General features: G+C 56.7%; 1 protein-coding gene across 29 annotated transcripts in view; it reads left to right on the top strand.

The window, feature by feature from the left end:
• NEDD4L (NEDD4 like E3 ubiquitin protein ligase) overlaps nt 1-20,243 on the top strand; it is a 324,616-nt gene that overhangs the window by 298,965 nt on the left and 5,408 nt on the right. For all 29 annotated transcript variants that reach the window (XM_089305073.1, XM_089305069.1, XM_051851904.3 and 26 more), the window contains 11 exons: nt 880-945; nt 2,636-2,865; nt 4,125-4,246; nt 6,436-6,506; nt 8,653-8,748; nt 12,591-12,664; nt 14,768-14,828; nt 16,041-16,100; nt 17,337-17,444; nt 19,000-19,096; nt 19,707-19,779. In XM_089305073.1, coding sequence (XP_089161199.1) covers nt 880-945; nt 2,636-2,865; nt 4,125-4,246; nt 6,436-6,506; nt 8,653-8,748; nt 12,591-12,664; nt 14,768-14,828; nt 16,041-16,100; nt 17,337-17,444; nt 19,000-19,096; nt 19,707-19,779 — 1,058 coding nt within the window. The remainder of the gene's footprint in view (nt 1-879; nt 946-2,635; nt 2,866-4,124; nt 4,247-6,435; nt 6,507-8,652; nt 8,749-12,590; nt 12,665-14,767; nt 14,829-16,040; nt 16,101-17,336; nt 17,445-18,999; nt 19,097-19,706; nt 19,780-20,243) is intronic.

The raw sequence follows: 20,243 nt of genomic DNA, 5'->3' as shown, positions 1-20,243 counted from the left end.
TGCTCTGCAAAAACGCGCAAACCAGTAGTGGAGCCGGGACTCCATGAAGGTGCCGTGACCTGCACAGCAAAGACGAGGCTGGAAATGACTGCGTGAAAATGCTACTGCTTTGCCTGCCGAGCTGGGAGGGCTTCGGGGTAATCGGAATCCACCCAGCCTGTGAGCCCGCCCCCGCAGTTCCGGCGCTCTGGGGGGTGGGAGAAGTCCTTACCCGAGACCACCACGCGGTAGGGGCAGATCTTCTGACCCCTGACTTGATGACTTCCTGGGATGTGGTCCGCCTGCTGGTGGGCTCCGGACCTGGGTGCCCGTTCGCTGCCTTTCTGCTCGTGGCTGTCCCTGCGGGTTCCTACAGCGTGACTGGACTCTCGCGATGCCCGGCAGGTCCCCTGGGGCCTGCGTGTGAGCGCATCACAGCTGCTGACTCTGAGCCGCAGGGGGAGGTGCATACGTGAGGGCGGCGTGAAGCAGTTCACGGAGGATGGAATTAGAGGATAAATTCACCTTAGTGGGGAGAAAAATGCTTGAAGTCCTTGCAAAGGTGTTTTCCTGAACTTTGGAAGATGGCTCTCACGTGTGGCTTTCACATACGACAGCAGCTGCGTGGGGGGCGCGTTCAGCCTGGGCAGTGCCTCCCTCCTGACCCCCCTCAGTGTCCGCAGAGTCGGCCCCACGAGTGACAGCCGCCCTCAGCGCTCACTGGCCCTTGTCGGTTCCACGAGCTCCCGTGTGCTGTGCAAACATGTGACTCTTCCATGGGTACTGTGGACAGTGGGCTGTTGAGGCTTGTGGGTCAGTATATCCTCTAAATGTGGGCTCATAGGCATAAAACTCCCAGTGCGTCGTTCGCATTATCTAATTGTAAATTTCTCTTTCCAGGCCGTCCCTTATTCCAGAGAATTTAAGCAGAAATACGACTACTTCAGGAAGAAGCTGAAGAAGCCGGTGAGTAGTGGTCTCCCGGAAACGCTGAGCTCAGCCGTGTCTGAGTTCCCAGAGCGACCCTGGCACGGAAACCTGTGCTGGCCCCTGCGCGAGCCCCGCCCCTGCCTGCCTCCCGCCCGGCCTCCGTCTGGGCTTGCTTTCTAACAGAAACAGTAAAACGGAGAACAGCTCAGTATCACGTAGCAAGTCACCTGGATCGGTGATTTCTTCTGCAACACCTAACAGAGATGGAGGTGACTTTTATGGGCTATAAAATATCGGAACTCTGATCAGAAGATCTGGGGCAGCCCATGCAGTTACATATGAGTCTCTCATTTAATAAACCAAGAGCCACGTTAAAAAAAAAAAACACCACCCCGGTCCTTTTTCAGTTCAGAAGTGTAATTTTAATTAGCATTTGGAATACAAAGCTGGCAGCGTTTAATGGTAACACCATTAATCTGAGGTCCGGGAATCCTTTTCTTTTCTTTTTTTTTTTTTTTTTTTTTTGACAGGCAGAGTAGACAGTGAGAGAGACAGAGAGAAAGGTCTTCCTTTTGCCGTTGGTTCACCCTCCAATGGCCGGCGCACCGCGCTGATCCAATGGCAAGAGCCAGGTGCTTCTCCTGGTCTCCCATGGGGTGCAGAGCCCAAGGACTTGGGCCATCCTCCACTGCACTCCCTGGCCACAGCAGAGAGCTGGCCTGGAAGAGGGACAACCGGGACAGAATCCGGTGCCCCGACCGGGACTAGAACCCGGTGTGCTGGCGCTGCAAGGCAGAGGATTAGCCTAGTGAGCCACGGCGCCCGCCGGGAATCGTTTTCTAATCACATGATCACAGGTAGTAGAAAACTGTAAAACCCTGTAGGAGCTCCAGGCGGCGTGCTCCCTGGCGGCTCTGTGTCTCCCGGGTTACTCTCTGGTCCCCTCCATGCTCTGGGCATTCCCAGTTCTCTTGCGTGGTTAGTGCCGTCACTGTTGCACCGCTGGGGACGGGTGGCCGAGCCTCCACTCCGCTCGCCCCGTTTTCCCGCTCTCCACCCGCCTGCCCTGGCTCAGGTCAGGCTCAGGCTCTGCTCTCTGTTCCAAAGTCCTGATTTTAGCTCTTCAGGAGCTGTTTAGGAAAGGACTCTGGCCATCAGCGCTGACGGATGAGCCGGTGTTGCCTTGTGAGCCGTCTGCTTGTAACTGGCAGTGTTACTGTTTCACCCTGGCTCCTGCACCGTGTGTGTGCAGCCTGCATCCTCTCGTAGAGCAAGGCCACCCTGGACCTCCTCCTCCCAGCAGGCAGTGTCCACAGCCTGTCAGGTGCCTTCCTCTTGGCCATCAGCTGTGGACTTAGGAAGCTTTCCCCAAACCCGGAGTGATCAGCAGCCCATCCCCACGGCAGCTAACGGGGAAGCATGGTGGATCCTGTCTGTCCCCGAGGGTCCCAGCCTGGCCGTGTTTTGATGACGTGGGCTGAAGGCTCTTAGCTCGACTGAAATAAGAGGCAGAGTCGGCAGCACTGCCGTTTCAGGTGCCGGTGGGTGGATCGGTGCCATGGGGTGAGGTGGTTTTCTGCCGCTTGCCAGACCCTCCGTGTGTCCCTCCATCATGCCTGTGGCCCTCTGTGTGCGCAAGGAAAAACCCAGAAAGGGGAGGATCTAGCTGGGCCCTCGTCGCTGTGTCCGTTTACGATACGGTGACTGCTCTCTGTCTCCTGTGCAGGCTGATATTCCGAACAGATTTGAAATGAAGCTCCACAGGAACAACATATTCGAAGAATCCTACCGGAGGATCATGTCGGTGAAAAGACCAGATGTCCTGAAAGCCAGACTCTGGATAGAATTCGAGTCGGAGAAAGGCCTGGACTATGGGGGCGTGGCCAGAGAATGGTTCTTCCTACTGTCCAAAGAGATGTTCAACCCTTACTATGGTCTCTTTGAGTACTCTGCCACGTAAGTACACAGAATCCCTTCAGAATGAATTTCAACCTCATGGAAGAGTAAGCGGCCCGTTGGAGACGAAGTTGGGCCTAGAATAGGTTCCGACCCCAGCGTACACTGCAAACACCCAGAACCGATTCTTCCCTTGTTGGTCGGGGTCAGGAGGTTAAAATGTGCCTGCATGTTGGGCGATTGTGCTAAGAAACGAGGCAGTTTTTGCTTGAAATGTCACAAGTATCCAGGAGGGGAATCTGCCCGAGTCAGAATTCGGAAGAGACCTGTTATGAACCAGAGCTGTCTCTGCAGCCACACTCCTGAAAGGGCTTTGAGGACCCGGGTCTGAGCACACAAAGAACCACACCTTAGTGCCCTAAGGGGTGAACCAGGCTCCTCGTTGCCAGGTGTGGAAATGGATTCCGGTGCTTTCCACACTTGGCCAATGCAAGGCCAGAGTTTCTTCTCCGCGCTGTGGAGCCCGCAAGGCTTAGGGCTGGACCTGAGCTCCCAGCAGAGCAGGTGCACACATAGCAACGCTGCATCCCTGGGCTCTGAGGGGACGTGGGTCCCCCATCTTCCACCTGGTGCCCATCTCCCGATGGCTCATCTGGAAGGCAGCCCCTGTAGCTAAGAATTGCCCAGTGCAGTGGTGTTGGCTACTGAGCTCCCACTATGAGAAAGCTACTCAGTAAAATTGATGGTTGAAGTGGGGGTAACGTGGGAGGCAAGATCCATAGCTCACACTCGCCTTCCCGAAGCCGCCCCTGCAGGAATCTGTCCACGGAGCCTCATGAGCACAAGACCAAGGCGGGGCACTGTGTGTGGGCAGGCATTCTGAGGTTTGCATTGTGGCCAGCCGTATCCTGCTCCCCATGCCCCTGGGGACTTTGCCAGGCAGAGCAGTGGTCAGAGACCAAGAGTTGGAGTCCCAGGAACAGTCCTACCCCAGCTACCAGAGCATGTCCCTCATCATCCCAGAGCCAGCCTTTATCATGTGGGTTTCTCGTCGGCCCAAGGTACGTGGGTGAAGTGTTAGAAACTGACACGCTTGTCGATCCTAAGACGTTAAGATGGGGGTTTCCGAAGACCCAGCTTTTCTGTAGGGCGTACAGGCGTGGTCGCAGAGAGGAGCTGGCTGGATGAGGCACCCGCTCCACCTCCCACCTTTTCCCGGGAAGTGCAGAATGTTTGCAAGTGGCGAAGAAACGTCAAATTCTGGAATTTGTCTTTAAAAAGTAACTGTCGGACTTTTCTTCTTTCTCCTTCTCCCAAAGGGACAACTACACACTTCAAATCAACCCCAATTCAGGCCTCTGTAATGAAGACCACTTGTCCTATTTCACGTTTATCGGGAGAGTCGCGGGTCTGGCCGTATTTCATGGGAAGCTCTTGGATGGTAAGTTGTTGGGGCTTCAGGGAACATACACAGGCCAGTGCGGTGTGTGGCTCTGCGTTAGACATTTTCTCTTGCACCTCACGGGTTTTTAAAAAGTGTCTATCTGGTTCTCTTTAATGCAATAAAGTACTTTTCTATTTGGCCCAGAACAGAGATATTTTTCCCTGGCAACATCTTAACTGGGGGCACTGGAGACACGGTGTCTACATAGTTAGGAAATTTATTTTGAAACCATGAGTGTGGAGCACAAAGCATTCTGTATCTGTGCATTTTGTGTGGTTTCTGGAATAAATTGTGAGAACTGGATTTGGTGACAGATGGAAAAGCTAATTGAGAAGTTAATTTAAAATGATCGAATCCCTCCATCTTCTGCCACTGTCCTGTTTGTCCCCCAAAGTACTATTTTTTTTAACGTGAAGAGATTAAGCAGTTTCTAAGTAATGTTGTAAGACCTTAACCCTAGACCCTCTACTGAGACAGATGATGGCCCTGTTTGTACTTAGAGCATACAAAGAACGGACAGATTTCAGGGTGCCGGGGAAGTCAGTCAGAGCCGCCGTGGCTGTGTGCACGTGACAGCCCGGGGGGATTCCCGTGGACTTAGCCAGGTGGGAAGCAGTACCCGCCAGAGGACACTGCGGAAAGCAGCAGTGAGGAAGAGCACTCAGAGACGTTAGGGACTCAGGGCGGGAGACAGTAAGATGTCAGATCCATGCTGCAGCTTGGAAAGCGGTTCCACGAGAATTAGCTGACGGCATTCATGGAGCTTCGCCGCTCTGGTACGTAACCGGTGCGTGCACTCTGCTCTCCCTCGACGTATGCCTGCCACTCATTGCTGGCCGAACCGGGTGCTCCAGCTTCAGGATTTCATTTTTGGTTGCGGGGAGAAATAAACACTTTGTTCAGACTGGGAGGAAACGACATTACCTCCTTCTCTGTAGTGAGAATCTGTGTGCGGTATGAATCCATGTGTATGTAGTATGAATCTTTGTGTAGTGTGACTCTGTGTATGTACTGTGAATCTGCGTGTAGTGTGCATCTTTGCGTGTGTGTGCTGTGGATGCACTTTAATGTGCAGGCTCACACCCTGTGTTACTTCCTCCTGTTAGATTCACTTGCTCCTCCTTAGAAGCAGATCCCCAGTGGGGAGACACTGTTGGCTGCCGCGGGTGATTGTGGGGGAGTGTGAAGCTCCTGCCCTCCGTGCACTTTGCGTTTCAGTAGGAAAGAGAAAATCAGCGACAGGGTCTGGGCAGAAGGGCGCAGGCGGTGCGGGGCGTGGCTGAGCACCAAGGCCCCGTGGAGGGACATGAGTCCAGTGGAGGATGTGGGAGCCTGCTGCTGTGGGCCCCACGAGAGGGGTCATAGTGCACGTCAGGAACTGCAGGACGGAGCCCACGGGGTCTGCGGTGTCTGACACTTGTGTCCACCGCCCTCAGTGGCGGCCGCCTCCCCCTGCCTCCCCAGATGCTGAAGTGTGTCAGGGTCTGCAGCTGAGCAGGGCGAGTCAGGCTGCGCTACAGGGACCTGGGGCTTAGGGCCTCGGAGCAGGGGCACAAGGCCCAGACTCTAGGTCTGCCCATGCTGGTACGCCAGTGAGAGAGTGTGATGCCACCTTGACCATGGACCAGAGGGAGAGAAGGCCCCTGCAGGCCGGAGCACTGCACAGGCCGGCCTGGGATCCGCCACCCCTCCTGCCCTCCCTCGCTGTCACTCCCCAGCCCTGCCCAGGCAGGGATGCATGCGGGACGCAGCTGGGGTGCTCACCAGGCCACCCAGCAGCCCTCACTGCCCTCAGGGAGCAGCCCCCACGCTCTGCCCTGCTCCCCTCGTGCAGGGGCGCCCTGTCGTCCCGGGGACACCCAGTCCTGGTGCCCTGGCCAGCCACCTCCGCCCAGCGCCCTGTCCCCTTCGTCCCTGAGCCTCATCTGCACCCCAGACTCCTGCCTGGCCGTAAGGTCTTTTCCAGCCGTAAGGCCTTTTCCAGCCCTGTCTGCTGCTGCCTTCCTCCCGCCCAGCCCTTCCCGGGCCCTTGTCTGTTTGGGCATGGATCTTTCTAGATGGTCCCGCTTTAATCCGCACTACTGTCCCGTTCAGTCAGAAGGCAGGTTTTTCTTTGTCTTTGGTTCCATGCTCTGCCCCATATCGGTACCAGAGGTTTGACACTCAAGCCAGTTTTTGCCTTGTAGGTTTCTTCATCCGCCCGTTTTATAAAATGATGCTGGGGAAGCAGATAACCCTGAACGACATGGAGTCCGTGGTGAGTAGCTGCAGTCCTCGTCCTGGGCAGCGTCTGCCCCCTGGGGTTGGTGGCTGTCTCCTGTCCGTCACCTGATGTGGGGCCTGTGTACCCCGGGCAGTGCCGGGCGCCCCCGCTGTATGTCCTGCAGTGGCGGGATTCTGAGCTCTGTCCATTGTACCAGGCAGCGCTGACCGGGGCTTTCAGTCCTCGGTGCCTGGGTGGAAGAAGCAGAGACCCGTGGTGTTCTCAGCCCCGCTGCTGGCTGCTCGGCCGTGGCCAGGCTGATGTCCCAGAGGATGGTGAGAGGTCTGAGGAAAAACGGAATTGGGGGATGACCGCATTTTAGTGTGCGCAGTGTTAAAAGTCCACGCGGACTTTCTAGCAGTACACTGCAGAGAACTTTTCAAAGACCGCTGTGTGCATGAACTTCAGGTGGTTTTTTTTATGTCCCAGAAATAAAGTTAGCCTTGAACTCCATTTCCACAAACCTGTGAAGACACTCGTCCATGTGCAGGGGAGAGAGAGAGAGAGAGAGAGCGAGAGCAAGAGAGGGAGAGAGGGAGAGAGGTGTCTTCCGTTCACTGGTTCACTTCCCAAATATCCTACAACCACCAGTGCTGGGACAGGCCAAAGTCAGGAGCCAGGAGCCTCATCTGGGTCTCCCATGTGGGTGGAGGGGCTCAAGTGGTTGGGCCGTCCTCTGCTGCTTTCCCAGGCTCACTGGCAGGGAGCTTTATTGGAAGTGGAGAAACTAGGATTCGAACTGGCGCCCATATGAGATGCCGGCTTCACAGGTGGTGGCTTAACCCTCGACGCCACAATGCCAGCCCCCAGATCAGTGTGTTAGGTGCAGTGTGTGTGGGATCTTTGGCCTTTCCAGGGCTTGTCAGCTCCCCAGCCATGAAGACATGAGGCCTGACCAGCAAGAGGAGTGCAGAGGGCCCTTGTGCCACCTACTCTGGATTGCAGAATCAGAGCAGCCTCCAAGCTAAATGGCAGGAGGCTGATGCTGGGCACAGTAGTTAAGACTTGGGACACCTGCGTCCCTCATTCGGGTACCTGGGTCTGAGTCTTCCCTTTACTTCAGATTCCAGCTTCCTGCAGGTGCACACCTCGGGAAGTAGCAAATGATGGATCAAGTACTTGGGTCCCTGCCACCAAGGGAAAGACCTGGATCGGGTCCCGGGCTTCTGGCTTCAGCCTGTCCCTGTCCCATCTGTTGCGGGCATTTGGGAAATGAACCAGCAGATGGAAGGTCGATCTCTCCCATTCAATCTCAGAGGCTTTTTCTCTCTGCCTTTCAAATAAAATGAAAACACGAAAATATAAACTTTTAAAATTAGAGTAACACGGCCGGCACCGTGGCTCAATAGGCTAATCCTCCACCTTGTGGCGCCGGCACACCGGGTTCTAGTCCCGGTCGGGGCGCCGGATTCTGTCCCGGTTGCCCCTCTTCCAGGCCAGCTCTCTGCTGTGGCCAGGGAGTGCAGTGGAGGATGGCCCAGGTGCTTGGGCCCTGCACCCCATGGGAGACCAGGAAAAGCACCTGGCTCCTGGCTCCTGCCATCGGATCAGCGCGGTGCGCCGGCTGCAGCGGCGGCCATTGGAGGGTGAACCAACGGCAAAGGAAGACCTTTCTCTCTGTCTCTCTCTCTCACTGTCCACTCTGCCTGTCAAAAATAAAAAAAATTAAAAAATAATAATTTAAAAAAAAATTAGAGTAACTCAAGCACAGAAAAGGGTGTGCATTCAAACCATCGTGATTTACCTAGAATGTTCACTGTCCTTCCCTTGGTCCTGTGACCACGTCGTCCATTGCTGCTCGGCGGTGGGAAGCAGGTGGGTCTCTGCGTGTCGGCTTCTGGACCCAGAGGTTTGTGGCTTCCGTTGTGTGTCACAGAGCACAGGTGCCAGCCCACACCCCGTCCCTGCAGGGACTGTGTGTGTGCGCTTGTTCGTATTCTAAACTGCAGAGGACGGGTTGGTGGGGTGGAGCAGGACGGGCCACGCATGTCCGTGAGTGGTGCAGTTTCTAAGCGTTCTGCACACGATCGCACTCGAAGGTCTTAACTGTTGAAAGAAGTCAGTCGCGTTGGTGTTTTGGGAAAAATTAAAATTAAGAAAAAAAAAAAACTCGGTTTTAATTTCTGTGTTGTGCCTCTAGGACAGTGAATACTACAACTCTTTGAAGTGGATCTTAGAAAATGACCCCACCGAACTGGACCTCATGTTCTGCATAGATGAGGAGAACTTCGGGCAGGTGCGTGCGGGAGGCCCCGGGAGCCCTGCTCTGCAGGCCGGGCCCCAGCCTTGCTGGGCAGTTAAAACCAAGCAGCAGGCGCTTAGGGCTCATCAGCGCCTCACTGTTGTATGGGAATCCAAGTCCAGGCTCAACCAGCTGGCTCCCCCCGCCCCCAGGGCGTTCCCAGGGACTGTTTCCCGGGCACCTGGGTGTTGGAATTCAGGTAGTGTGACAGTCGCTTGGCAGTGTGAATGCATGGCTGCGACTTTGAGGGGCCTGGGTCTTTTCTCTGGTTCTGTGTCTGGGTTCCCGGTGGAAGTCAAAAGTGCATTTCGGGATGAAGTGGCCTGCCTGGGGTCGCGTTGTCCTCCCAAAGACCCCAGGAGTGACGATGCCTCCGTGGGAGGTGTCCCCAGAGCGGCATCTGACCCACGGTGTCCCACCTCTCAGAGCGCGCTTCTGTGGCCTTGGAGCGAGGGAGGTCACGGAGCCCACTTTAAAGGGTTGCCACATGGAAGACGCATGTGCCCCGCGCTGCTCGGAGGTGACGACAAGTTCGTCCCACTAGCACAGCTGCATTTGCGGGTCTCTTCCCCTCAGAGTTCTGTGGGTGACGTTACGAATCGGCCCCTTCCCCTCCTGGCTTCCTAGAAATCTCAGGAACAAAAGTTGCTGAGCGGGTGGGTAGCAAGGAGTCAGTGACAACCGGGAGGTGAAATTGTTGAAAAAGAAAATGACTTGCTCCTGCATATCACGTACTGGAGGTGGGTCCTGCATGACGGGTGTGGGCCCTGGGAGGGGTGGAGCCTGGCGGCTCCGTAGCATCCTCCCCCCTGGGTTGGGTGAAGTTTGTAGACAAGTTTTGGGCTCCAAGGACAGGGACCACGAAGCTCCCCTCTGTCCACCACCCCTCCCCGTGGGTGCTGCCTACACGGCTGGGGGTGCTGCCCAGGACCCAGTGCGCTGCCTGCGTCTCCTCCTGTGGGCTCCCTCCTCCCACCACGGGCTGTGTCAGTACCCTGGAGAGGCCTGGAATCACACAGCTTACCCCCTTCCTTCCTCACCTCTCTCCCTGGTTGATTCCGGCTCCTTGAAGGGTGGGCTTCCTCCGCTGGCCCGGCAGACGCAGCCGACCCTCTGGCCGCAGTACTCTCTGGGCTGTTCCTCTTTGCACCTGCTCAGTGCAGGCCAGCTGCTGTCCACACTGCCTGGCTCCCGCCGCCTCTGAAAGGCCCAGGGCTCTCCTCACTGAAGCCGTGCTCTCCCCCCGAGACCCCACGCCTGTTCTGCTCTAATTAGTTCCCCCACCCGCCCGCTCCCTCCCAGAACGTGGGCATCATGGTGGAACCTCCCCTCCCGCTCACTGCGCTCGGGCTCCCCGTGCCCGGCAGGGACCAGGTCCTGTGGACTCTGGCTCTGTTGCTTCTCCTGTCTGCCCTTTGCACTGGTCCCTGCCCTGCTTGTTTCCTGGCCGCGTGGTGGCAGCAGCCACCTGTCGCTGTCCCCAGTGCCGGTTCTGCTCGCCTTCCCCGTCCACCCCTCGAAACAGCGAAGGAGTGACGCGTGCCGTGGTTTTCAGCTTGCCTTCACAGAAGCTTTGCCACATCAGTCCATCGTTCTGATGATGACGCTGAATCTCCTTTGCAGACGTGGCGCGTGTTCTGAGCCAGGCCCTGTTGGCCAGCACAGAGGGTGTTTGCGTAGTCACTGTAAACACACGGTTCTGCGTAATAGTCCCTGAATAGTCACGTACAACAGAGACCGCACTCCTGCAGCGCGCATCCTGCTTGCTTGACTGATTCTCCTCCCTCTGGTAGAAATTCGGAAAGAGATTTTGAAAAGGGATATGCACATCAAAGTGTGGGTGCCTTTTTTGCCACATACCTTCAAAAAGCCGGCACCAGCTTGTCTCCCTCCCCGGGGCAGGCGGGGCCTGGCCCTCTGCGCTCTGCAGCCCTGGTTCCTTTTTCCCTTGCCACCACCCTCCCTGTCTTGTCTGGTTCGGCAGCTCTGGATCACGACTCCAGACAACACCTGGGAAGCCGTGGGAGCCAGGGCAGTGGAGGGGGAACCAGAAAGGATCACAGAGTGGATTGCAGAGACTCTGGGCATCCTGTAGACCCTCAGAGCTGGGGCAGAGGCCAGGAGAAGCCGTCTGTCTTGGTACAGCTGAGCACCATTGTCATTGCTAACTTGTCACTGTGGGGTGGATGGAGAATTTTATTACCACTTGGAACAGCAAGGCAGTCCCGGGGGGGGGGGGGGGTACATGCAGAGAAGAAAAATCCAGGCTGGAGCTTACTAGAAACCTCTACAAAGCTTGGGCACAACCGCTGCCCACCACCCTGCAGAGGATTGGCAGCACATTCCCGTGGGAAACGTCCCCAGACTGCTGCAGGAAACAGCCGGCGCTGTCCTCCACCGAGGGGAGGCGTGCGGAAGGGCTCCAGGCAAACGGGCAGTGCAGGACCCAAGGTCGACCCGGTCGGGGACAGGCCAGAGCGACACCACCCGTGAAAGCAGAGTTTGGTTGTGTGAGGGAGAAGCACGCGGTGGCGTCCCCAGGCCCAGGAGGAGGCAGAGGGAGGAAGTCAGTGTAGGGGGGCCGGGTGGTGGTCCCTGAGCTTGGATGGGAAGAGCCATCCAGCTGTGATTCTGCAGTGTGGGCTCCGTGTTCCCCCACGCTGGGGGCTCCCTGCTGCCACTGGAGCACAGATTTCATCACAGGTTGACAGCTGTGTCCCTCGGTGTGGCTGTGGCGCCCTCTCCCCGGACTGGGCGCTCTGAGCATAGAGATGAGACTCCAGGGGCTCTCCCAGAGCTTTCCTCTGGCATCTTTCGGTGGAGAATTGGGGGGTGGGGGGATGGGGCGAGTTGGTTCCAGTTCCCCCATGGGTATCAAACTCTGCAGACACTTAAGTCTGTTGAATAAAATGGCAGCGTGTAATCTCCACCAGCTTCCGTGTGCTAAGATCACAGCTGTAGGTGATCTGGAACACCTACAGTGAGAGTGCTACCGCAGTAGTCGTTACACTGCACCGACTGATGAGAAATGTCGGGACGGGAAGGGTGTGCGGGTTCAGTACAGGCTCAGACGTTTGTCCAGAGTGTGTGCTGCCTGCAGTAGGCGGAACCCATGGGTGTAGAACCCGTCGGCACCGAGGACCGAGTATTTTCTCCCCTAAATTTCTACGATGAGAAGCATTTTATTTGAAATGGTAGGCTTCGGCCTCGTGGCCCTAGTGCTGGTTATGACTCTGGATGGTGACATCGAGTGGAAGGTGGTGCCTAGATTTGCACAGCTTTCCTGGCTGGTGTCCATGGGTGGGTCCCAGAGGGACGGCAGAGCAGGGTGCGGGTGTCCCAGACAGATAAGCGCCTCCCTGCCCAGCCTGGCCTCTTCAGCTCCTTTTTTAAGTCCCCATGTTTTTGGCCTCTTCCAAAGAAATCCCGTGCCTCCCTTCTGATAACTATAAAATTTAATTTTCAGAAGCAAAATGCATCAGAACTTGGGTCTCTAGTCCTGACAGATGTGTCCGGCTCTTTGCTCCGCTAAACATAATCTCTTGATGGGTGAACTTGAGATGGAAGCAAGGTCGCCCTTTCCCACTGGTGCTGCCACATGAAGAGTAATCAGTCATAAGCAGCCATGAAATCGCTGGCCTTTGGTGATGGCATCATGAAATGTGTCCATCTTAACAATCCAGGGCCTCATTAGGTTTTCTCTCTCATATGCAGAACCCATTTCCTGAGAAATCTGAACAAATTGTGCTTGTCATCCTTCTGATAGTAGGATGTTACTGCTCCCTATGCAGAGTGACTTCGTGGTGGTGACTGTGGCTTGATCTTTGTCGTTGCAGACATACCAAGTGGACCTGAAGCCCAATGGCTCAGAGATAATGGTGACGAATGAAAACAAAAGGGAATATATCGAGTACGTATGCACACGTGCAGGCCTCTCCTTGTGCCAGCTGGAATGCACCGTGGGCGGGTGGCGACTGGTCAGTTTTCCACAGGCCAAGTTCCTCTCGGGGTGCACTGTGGGAGGTTCGTGGCAGGGTGGAAAGCTGGCCCTGCAGCATGGCGGCCGTGAGCTGCCGTGGGAAGGGATCGGGGAGAAGTTGCACGCCTCCTTGAGTAACACAGCAGGCACTCTTGGACAATGGGCATCTCATCTGAAGTTCGGTGTCAGTGCCCAGCAGGGCGAAACTGGGGGCCGCCCAAGGTGAGATGTTTTCTCTCCGTCCCTACTTCACTTCCATAGTAAATAGAGAGGAAAATAGTTAAAACGGGCAGGAAGAACGCGTGTGCGAGGGTAATGAGCTATTCTGTAGCTGTACTTTCCTAACCCCGTCTCAGCCTCGGCTGGGAAATCAGACTGTTGAGTCCTTTTGGGGCTCTGCTGTGGGGTAACCCGAGGACGCTGGCACCAGCAGAAGGTCTTTATCTGACCGCCTCACGTTTTCCTCCTTGGGAACTGCATGAGGGATATTCCAAAAGTGCATGGTCATGGACAATGCATATTATGAAAAATCCAGACATGGGTTTCAAAAAATTTGGCACCCGAATAAACGTGATGTTTCATTCCATTTTCCACGACCGTGGTTCAGACACGCGGTCCTGGGCCGTCCTAGGGCTTGCCAGGCTGCAGGGTGGGAAGTACAGCAGCGCTGAGCCCTGCACCGGGCGGCTCAGAGCCTGAGTACCTGTCTGTGTCCCGGGCTCCAGTCCAGCCAGCCAGGTTCCCCCCGGACTCCCCTCTGAAACTGCCCAGAGCCCTTCTGTCCAGGGGATGGGCTGGGGGTTGGCTCAGCGTCACCTGGCGTGAGCTGCAGAGAAAAACCCTGTCCTGCCGAATTAGGAAGAAAGGGAGAGCGTCGAGGCTCCTCTCGGAGACCCCGGCAGGGCGAGCCCGTGGCATAGCCGCCTGTTGCGCTGACGACTGGAGGTGACCCCTGCAGTCCTTACCTGTCCATGCTCATTGCCACACTTGCCTGAACTTAGATGGTCTCGCACGTGACACCCTGGGAGACGGCACTGTCTGCAGAATGTGCAGGCTGGGAATAGATTTTTAAAATTGCTGCAGCCACAGATGACCAGGGGTAAGAGTCTGAGGAATCCCACGTGTGTTGGGCACCGCGCTTCGCGGTTAATTGTTTTTGGGCTGTAACGTGAGGGCCAGGCAGGGTTTCAGCTCACTTCCCTGAGAGTAGTGGTTCAGACAGGCCGCCTGACACCTGCCATCCCGCGGCGCCAGGAGTTGCCCGGGGTGGGGGAGGCCTGCGCTCCTGCCAGTCAAAGCCTCCTACGGTTGAGCCAAGGTCACACTGCCGGCTGCTGCTCGGGACTGTGGTCATGGTGCCACCGCAGCAGGGAGAGCCCTTCGTGACAGTGGCACACCCGAAGTGGAACCCAGAGTGGACGCGTGTGCAGCAGATGATGCTGTGTAGACAGCATTGTCAAAGAGAGACTGTTAAAGAGGGCTCAACACTCGCCTGCCGAAGTGGATACTAAAGTAGCAGCGTGCAGCTGTATCACCGGGAAGACTTGGAGTGTAGGGACTGCAGCTACTCGAAAGAAACCTCAGGAGCAGAATACGTTGTGCTGGGTTTCCCCTTTACACACGAGTGTGTGTGTGTGTGTGTGTGTGTGCGCGCGCACCTGTGTATTTGAACGTGCCTGTGGCTGTGTGTGCTTTGACACATCCCTGTCTACTCAGCCAGGGGCCTTTCTCTCCTCCACGTGGTCACATCTGTGAAGCAGCTAGGACCAGCTGCGCCTTGGTGGGCTAGGGAGGCAGGGGGTCAGTTATGCTTTGACCGTTTCCATGAGACTTTGAGATGTCTCGCAGATGCTCCAGCGATCTCAGACTGCACAGTGGGGTCCCAGCTGTCGACCCTCCCTTCGGCTGCGTTCCTGGGGCGGCGGGGCGGGAGGGTCTCTCTCCCTCCCTGTCCCTTGTAGCAGTTGCAGCTGAGGAGGAAGGAGGGGGTGGCGGCAGTGTCCACGGCTGAACCCGTCCTGTTCTCCCCTGCAGCTTGGTCATCCAGTGGAGGTTCGTGAACCGGGTCCAGAAGCAGATGAACGCCTTCCTGGAGGTGAGCTGTGCAGGAGACGTGGGGAAACCGAGGCAGGGTGGGAGTGGGGCAATGCAGGGAGGCTGGGACGTCACAGCTCACGCTGGCCAGCTGCCGGGCCAGAGGGCTCGGCTGTTTTACCACCACCTTTTTTTAAAATTTTTTTCATGTTAAAGGCTCTCATCTTTGGCTTCTCTCATTTTTTAACTTAATAAAGAGGGCTTTTTACAGAGCTGATGCGGAGCTGTTGACTTGGCACTCCAGGGTGGCCCCCAGGAGAGGGCTGCCCGTGGTAACGGGTCCTGGGAAGGGCAGGGTCCCGACGAGCTGTCCCTCGCTGTCCCTTCCTGTGGCATATCCCAACCTCACCATCTGAATTCCTCAGATTCTCTCCTGTAACAGCTGCATGAAAAGCAGTTTCTCAACTCGAGGTTTTATTTCGAATCCAGCCGCCTCGTGTGGGAGAGAAGCCAGCACTTCCCAGGTCCAAGTGTTTGAAGTCAGGGCTGCCCCCGGCCCTGCCTGGAGGCCCCCAGCATGGGGCGATGGACTTGTCATTTCTGGGTGTTTTCGCTTTGGCCGAGAGTGAGATTGCTTCATCAGGGAGGATGGACGGGGGACGCCCCGCCCCCGTGTGCCCAGCCCCCGCTGCCTGCGCAGAGCTCCCATTGGGTGCACTTCAGGCACTCTCCCGCGATGAAGGAACCTCCTGCCCAGGGGGGTTCTCAGAAAGCTCCCGGGTCGTGCTGTGTGAGCACAGATGTCAGGGTCACAGGTGTCATACTCCGTTTAGGTTCAAGACCCCAGGAGGCAGGTGCCCGGGCCCCGCCCACCCCCAGGTTAGTTAGTTGGGGACCACCTGGGGACCGAGCCTGGTCCCTGTCCTCCCAGCCTCTGCCGCCCCGGGTCACACAGCCTCCTCTGCGTTCCTCCGCCGTGTCTGCCGTGCACCTGCGGCCTGTGTGTCTCAGGCCTGTGTGACTCGGCAGCATCTCAGCTGGCCTTTGGAATCCACCTGCCTGCAGTACCCTGCGTCTTCCTAGGATTCCAGCGACTCCTCAGGACCCAAACTTCCTAGAGTCTGTAATTTTCAGAGCTTCCGTTGTGACTGTGCTGTTACTGGAACTGTGGTTGCTTTGCTGCTGTCAGTCATCAGTAAATACTCGCTTTTCCTGTAAGTTCTGTTTCTCAAGGAAAAACGTGTTTACGGTGTTTTTCGCTTGTTTCTTCCAGGGATTCACAGAACTCCTTCCCATTGACCTGATTAAAATTTTTGATGAAAATGAGCTGGAGGTTTGTATCATCAGCAGTTCACGTGGCTGCTTCCAGTACCTATCACCGCCTTACAAATGACGCTGAAAAGCCCTCGGATCCCAGTGTCCTAGGGAATAGTTTAGGTGACTTCTGACCCCGAGCTTCCTCGGGGGTGTTTGCCGATTGGGGCATAAGGAATAGAAGAGCAGTAGACGGTACATTTCCTGTTGGCGGCACTGGGGCTGGAGAGCAGACCGAGTAGCACAGGCCCTCCAGGCTGTGTGGGGTTCCCGGCCCTGTGCCCCCGCTGTGCTGGCCAGGCCACAGCTCCTGCGCTGCCTCCCCAGTGCCCCCAGGGCTAGATGCCTCCGCTGGGGGCTACGGGACAGGGCTCACGGAACTTGAGTGGTTTGTGGCAGGACAGCAGAGAGCAGAAGGCCGGTTAAGGACCGGCTGTCCCAGCTTTGTGGTGTTGATGAGAAATTGCACCCAAAAAGCGCTCGGCTCTACCCCTGGGTGCATGGAGAGAAACAGGAGCAGGAGAGCCTGGACCGTGGAGAAGCACTGACCGGTTGTCCAAGCCACAGCCGGCAAAGCCTTTCTCCGGTGCTGGAAACCTCAGGATAGATGATGTAACAGAAACTGTGTACTATAGGCCCTTGGTTTGACAGGGAGGGAAACTGAGGCAGGGAGGAGGCCGTAACTTCACAGGTCTGCCCAGCAAAGTCTGGGTCAGGCCTGTGAACCCGGCTCCGAGGCTGCCTCGTTCAGTTCTCTCTGCCCTCCGCCGCAGTCCCGCTGTGGGCATCTCACGTCCGTTTGTCCCTGCTGGAGAGCTGCACAGGAAGAGCAGATCTCCGACCAGATGCCAAGTCAGAGAACCAGTGATCCCCGGCCCGTCTGCCTCTGGGTAGAGGACGTGGCCGGCAGCACCTGCGTAGGCCAGGCGGGGAGAGATGAGTGCGTGCTGTCACCGGGCTGCTTTTTTCAGTAGTAAGACAGATAAGCACTCAGGAGAGGACACAGCCCAGGTGGCGTGCAGAGAGAACCAGAGACGTGAGGAAGGTGACGGAGGAGGACTTTAGTGCCAGTGTGCCTTGTCCAGGCCTCGCGCAAGGGCTGGGGTTGGGTTACCCCTGTACCTGTGCTACGTCCATGATGTGTGGCAGGGAGAGTGAGGTGCACCTGCGCGCCTGCTGTCCGTGGGTTGTGTGCATTGCCAACCAGCCAGCCAGCCTGCCTGCGTCACTCACATCTGGTCACTGTCCCCCACAGTTGCTGATGTGTGGTCTCGGGGATGTGGATGTGAACGACTGGAGACAGCATTCTATCTACAAGAACGGCTACTGCCCAAACCACCCGGTCATCCAGTGGTTCTGGAAGGTAACCCGGGCCCCGGCCTGCCCCTGTGCCCTCTCCCCCGGCAGCATGGAGGGCTGCCTGGCACCTGAGGACCGGTGCTGGAGACGGGGTCTCTTAGTGCTTAGAGTGTGGGGGAGGAAGAGCAGACGGTGAGGCAGGGGTGAGGCTGGCCTGGCGCCATGTGCTGTCCTTCCCTGGCCCCCGGCTAAGGCGATGCTCACGGGGCAGACAGCTCCGATAAGGACTGCACTGGTTCCAGGAGCCCCAGGACAAATCCTCATGGCGTGAGCAGCCCCTGGAACGTCTGAATACGAACGTGCTGTGGCCCTGGCTTCCCAGGGGCTGTTGTCTGTTTAAAAATCATCATCTCCATTTTTGTATATCATTCTCTGTTTAAAATCGTCTTTTCCATTATTTTGTATCGATTACAACATTTTGGTTGTAATCAACCAAATGATTCCAACCAGAGATGGAAATGAAACCTCATTTTGCGGCTGAGGGCCAGTGTTCACGTCCTGGGTAGCTGAGGAAGGAAGTGAAATAGGATTTGGGTTGGCCAAGAGACAGATGGCACACCAACTCTGAACAAAGTCACACTCCCCCTCCTCCCCAAATGATTCAGTTACGGAGAATAAAAAAACCTTTAAGTGGCCGGTGCCGTGGCTCAATAAGCTAATCCTCCATCTAGCGGCGTCGGCACACCGGGTTCTAGTCCCAGTCGGGGCGCCGGATTCTGTCCCGGTTGCCCCTCTTTTAAGCCAGCTCTCTGCTGTGGCCCGGGAGTGCAGTGGAGGATGGCCCAAGTGCTTGGGCCCTGCACCCCATGGGAGACCAGGAGAAGCACCTGGCTCCTGCCATCGGATCAGCGCGGTGCGCCGGCCGCAGCGCACCAGCCGTGGCGGCCATTAGAGGGTGAACCAACGGCAAAAGGAAGACCTTTCTCTCTATCTCTCTCTCTCACTGTCCACTCTGCCTGTCCAAAAAAAAAAAAAAACAAAAACAAAAACAAACAAACAAACAAAAAAAACCTTTTAAGTGGTTTCGATTTCTAAGTGTGTACTGATACCTCACGCACCAGCAGAGGCAGAGAGCAAAAAGCAGAGCCTGCAAGTCCTCACCCGAGTCTGCCTCAGCTGAGGTCTGAATTCCGTAAGGCAGTCGAACGGACATTACCAGTAGCCCCTGCAGCCGTTCAGACCCGGGCGGTGCCTGGCCTTGCCTCTGCTTTCTGTTCTGTTTACCAAGTGTCGTCTTTGGAGAATGTACCTGCAGCCAGAGTTCCTGTCTCACCCCCCAGTACCCCGCGTGTGGGCACCTCGGGCACACCCAGCGTTTACCGTGGGCTCTAAAGGAACCTGCAAGCCCAGAGCACAGAACCGCAACCTTGACGCCATCAGAGTTTGCTTTTCACGTCCTTGACTTTGGCCTGGAGAGAGACAGCGATCGCCCCTCGCTGGGACTGGGGAGGCCGGGGTTGCCATGGACTGGAGTGCGCCCAGTATGCCTGGCACCTGAGGGGTACCTGGGTTTCTAGAGTCGGCCGCAGGGAGCTAACAACGCCTGCCTCCGTTCACAGGCTGTGCTTCTGATGGACGCCGAGAAGCGCATCCGGTTACTGCAGTTTGTCACGGGCACGTCCCGGGTACCTATGAATGGATTTGCCGAACTTTATGGTGAGCGGCTCTGGGCCCGTAGGCTCCCAGCCAGGCGACAGCTGTGGCCGAGAACACTGGCTCGCAGGTCGCTGCACCAGGCTGGACAGGAAGTGCTCTGCAGAGAGGTCCCGGTGCTCCTGCCCCGAGGGAGGGAGCTGCCCATGGCGAGAACCCTGACGGTGGTCTTGCCCTCGCTTTCTAGTTGGGATTTTTGGTGTCTCAACCCTGGGCTTTGCAGACTCAAGCGTGTGGTTATAAGCCGATTGTTTCAAGGCCCCTCACCTCCCAGGAGGCAGTATTCCTCAGTACCTACTGTGGAATCTCAGGAAGTCACTCCCTGCTCTGCGTATTGGAGGTTTTGTCTCCAGAAGTAGTTTGAAGTTTGTCTTCCCAGGTTCAGTCGAGAGGCGCCAGCGTCTGCACCTGCATGTGCCCTGGCGTCTTAGCAGGCTTGGCGGGATGCCACCCTGCGGGCAGCAGGGCGTCTATGGCGGGAGCGTGGGCTGCTCTCCCGCATCCGCCAGCAGATCTGTGTGGGGACGGAGCAGGGGTGGGGCAGGGCAGACCCGCGTCCCCTCCTCCCCTGTCCTCCCTTGCCGTTCACCTTGCTTGTCCTCTTCTCGTTTAGGTTCCAATGGTCCTCAGCTGTTTACAATAGAGCAATGGGGAAGTCCTGAAAAGCTGCCCAGAGCTCACACATGGTGAGTGAGGAGAAGCGCGTGGCGGCCGAGCAGTAGTGCGGGCTCTGCGCTCCAGGTCCCTCTGCCTGCGGGCTGGGGAACACTGCCCTTCCCCCCCAAGGCGGGCTCGGGCCAGGAGGTGACAGGGACGCACAAGGCACTGAGTGGATTTCAGCCAGGACTTGAACGCACCCAGCACGCCTGGCACGTGAAGGGTGTTTATAAGCTCGCCGTGCTGTGGGAACCTCTGCAAACCCTGCGGCCACCCAGTTCTTGGTGGTGTCTGGGATCAGCCCTCTGCTCACCGTCTGTGTGTGGCGGCTCCCAGCTTCCAAACTGGGTGTTTTACTCCAGTGTTGAATTGATTGTTCAGGGGGTAAGCATTTGGCTCGGCAGTTAGGATACTGACTGTTGGCCATGCCCACCTCCCTTATCAGAGTGCCTGGGTTCGAGTCCTGCCTCTGCCGCTCATCCAGCCTCCTGCT

Source organism: Oryctolagus cuniculus, chromosome 10 (assembly GCF_051225735.1).
Source record: "Oryctolagus cuniculus isolate XC-2025 breed Fujian yellow rabbit chromosome 10, ASM5122573v1, whole genome shotgun sequence".
Lineage (NCBI taxonomy): Eukaryota > Metazoa > Chordata > Mammalia > Lagomorpha > Leporidae > Oryctolagus > Oryctolagus cuniculus.
This window is presented reverse-complemented; position numbering and strand designations above follow the sequence as displayed.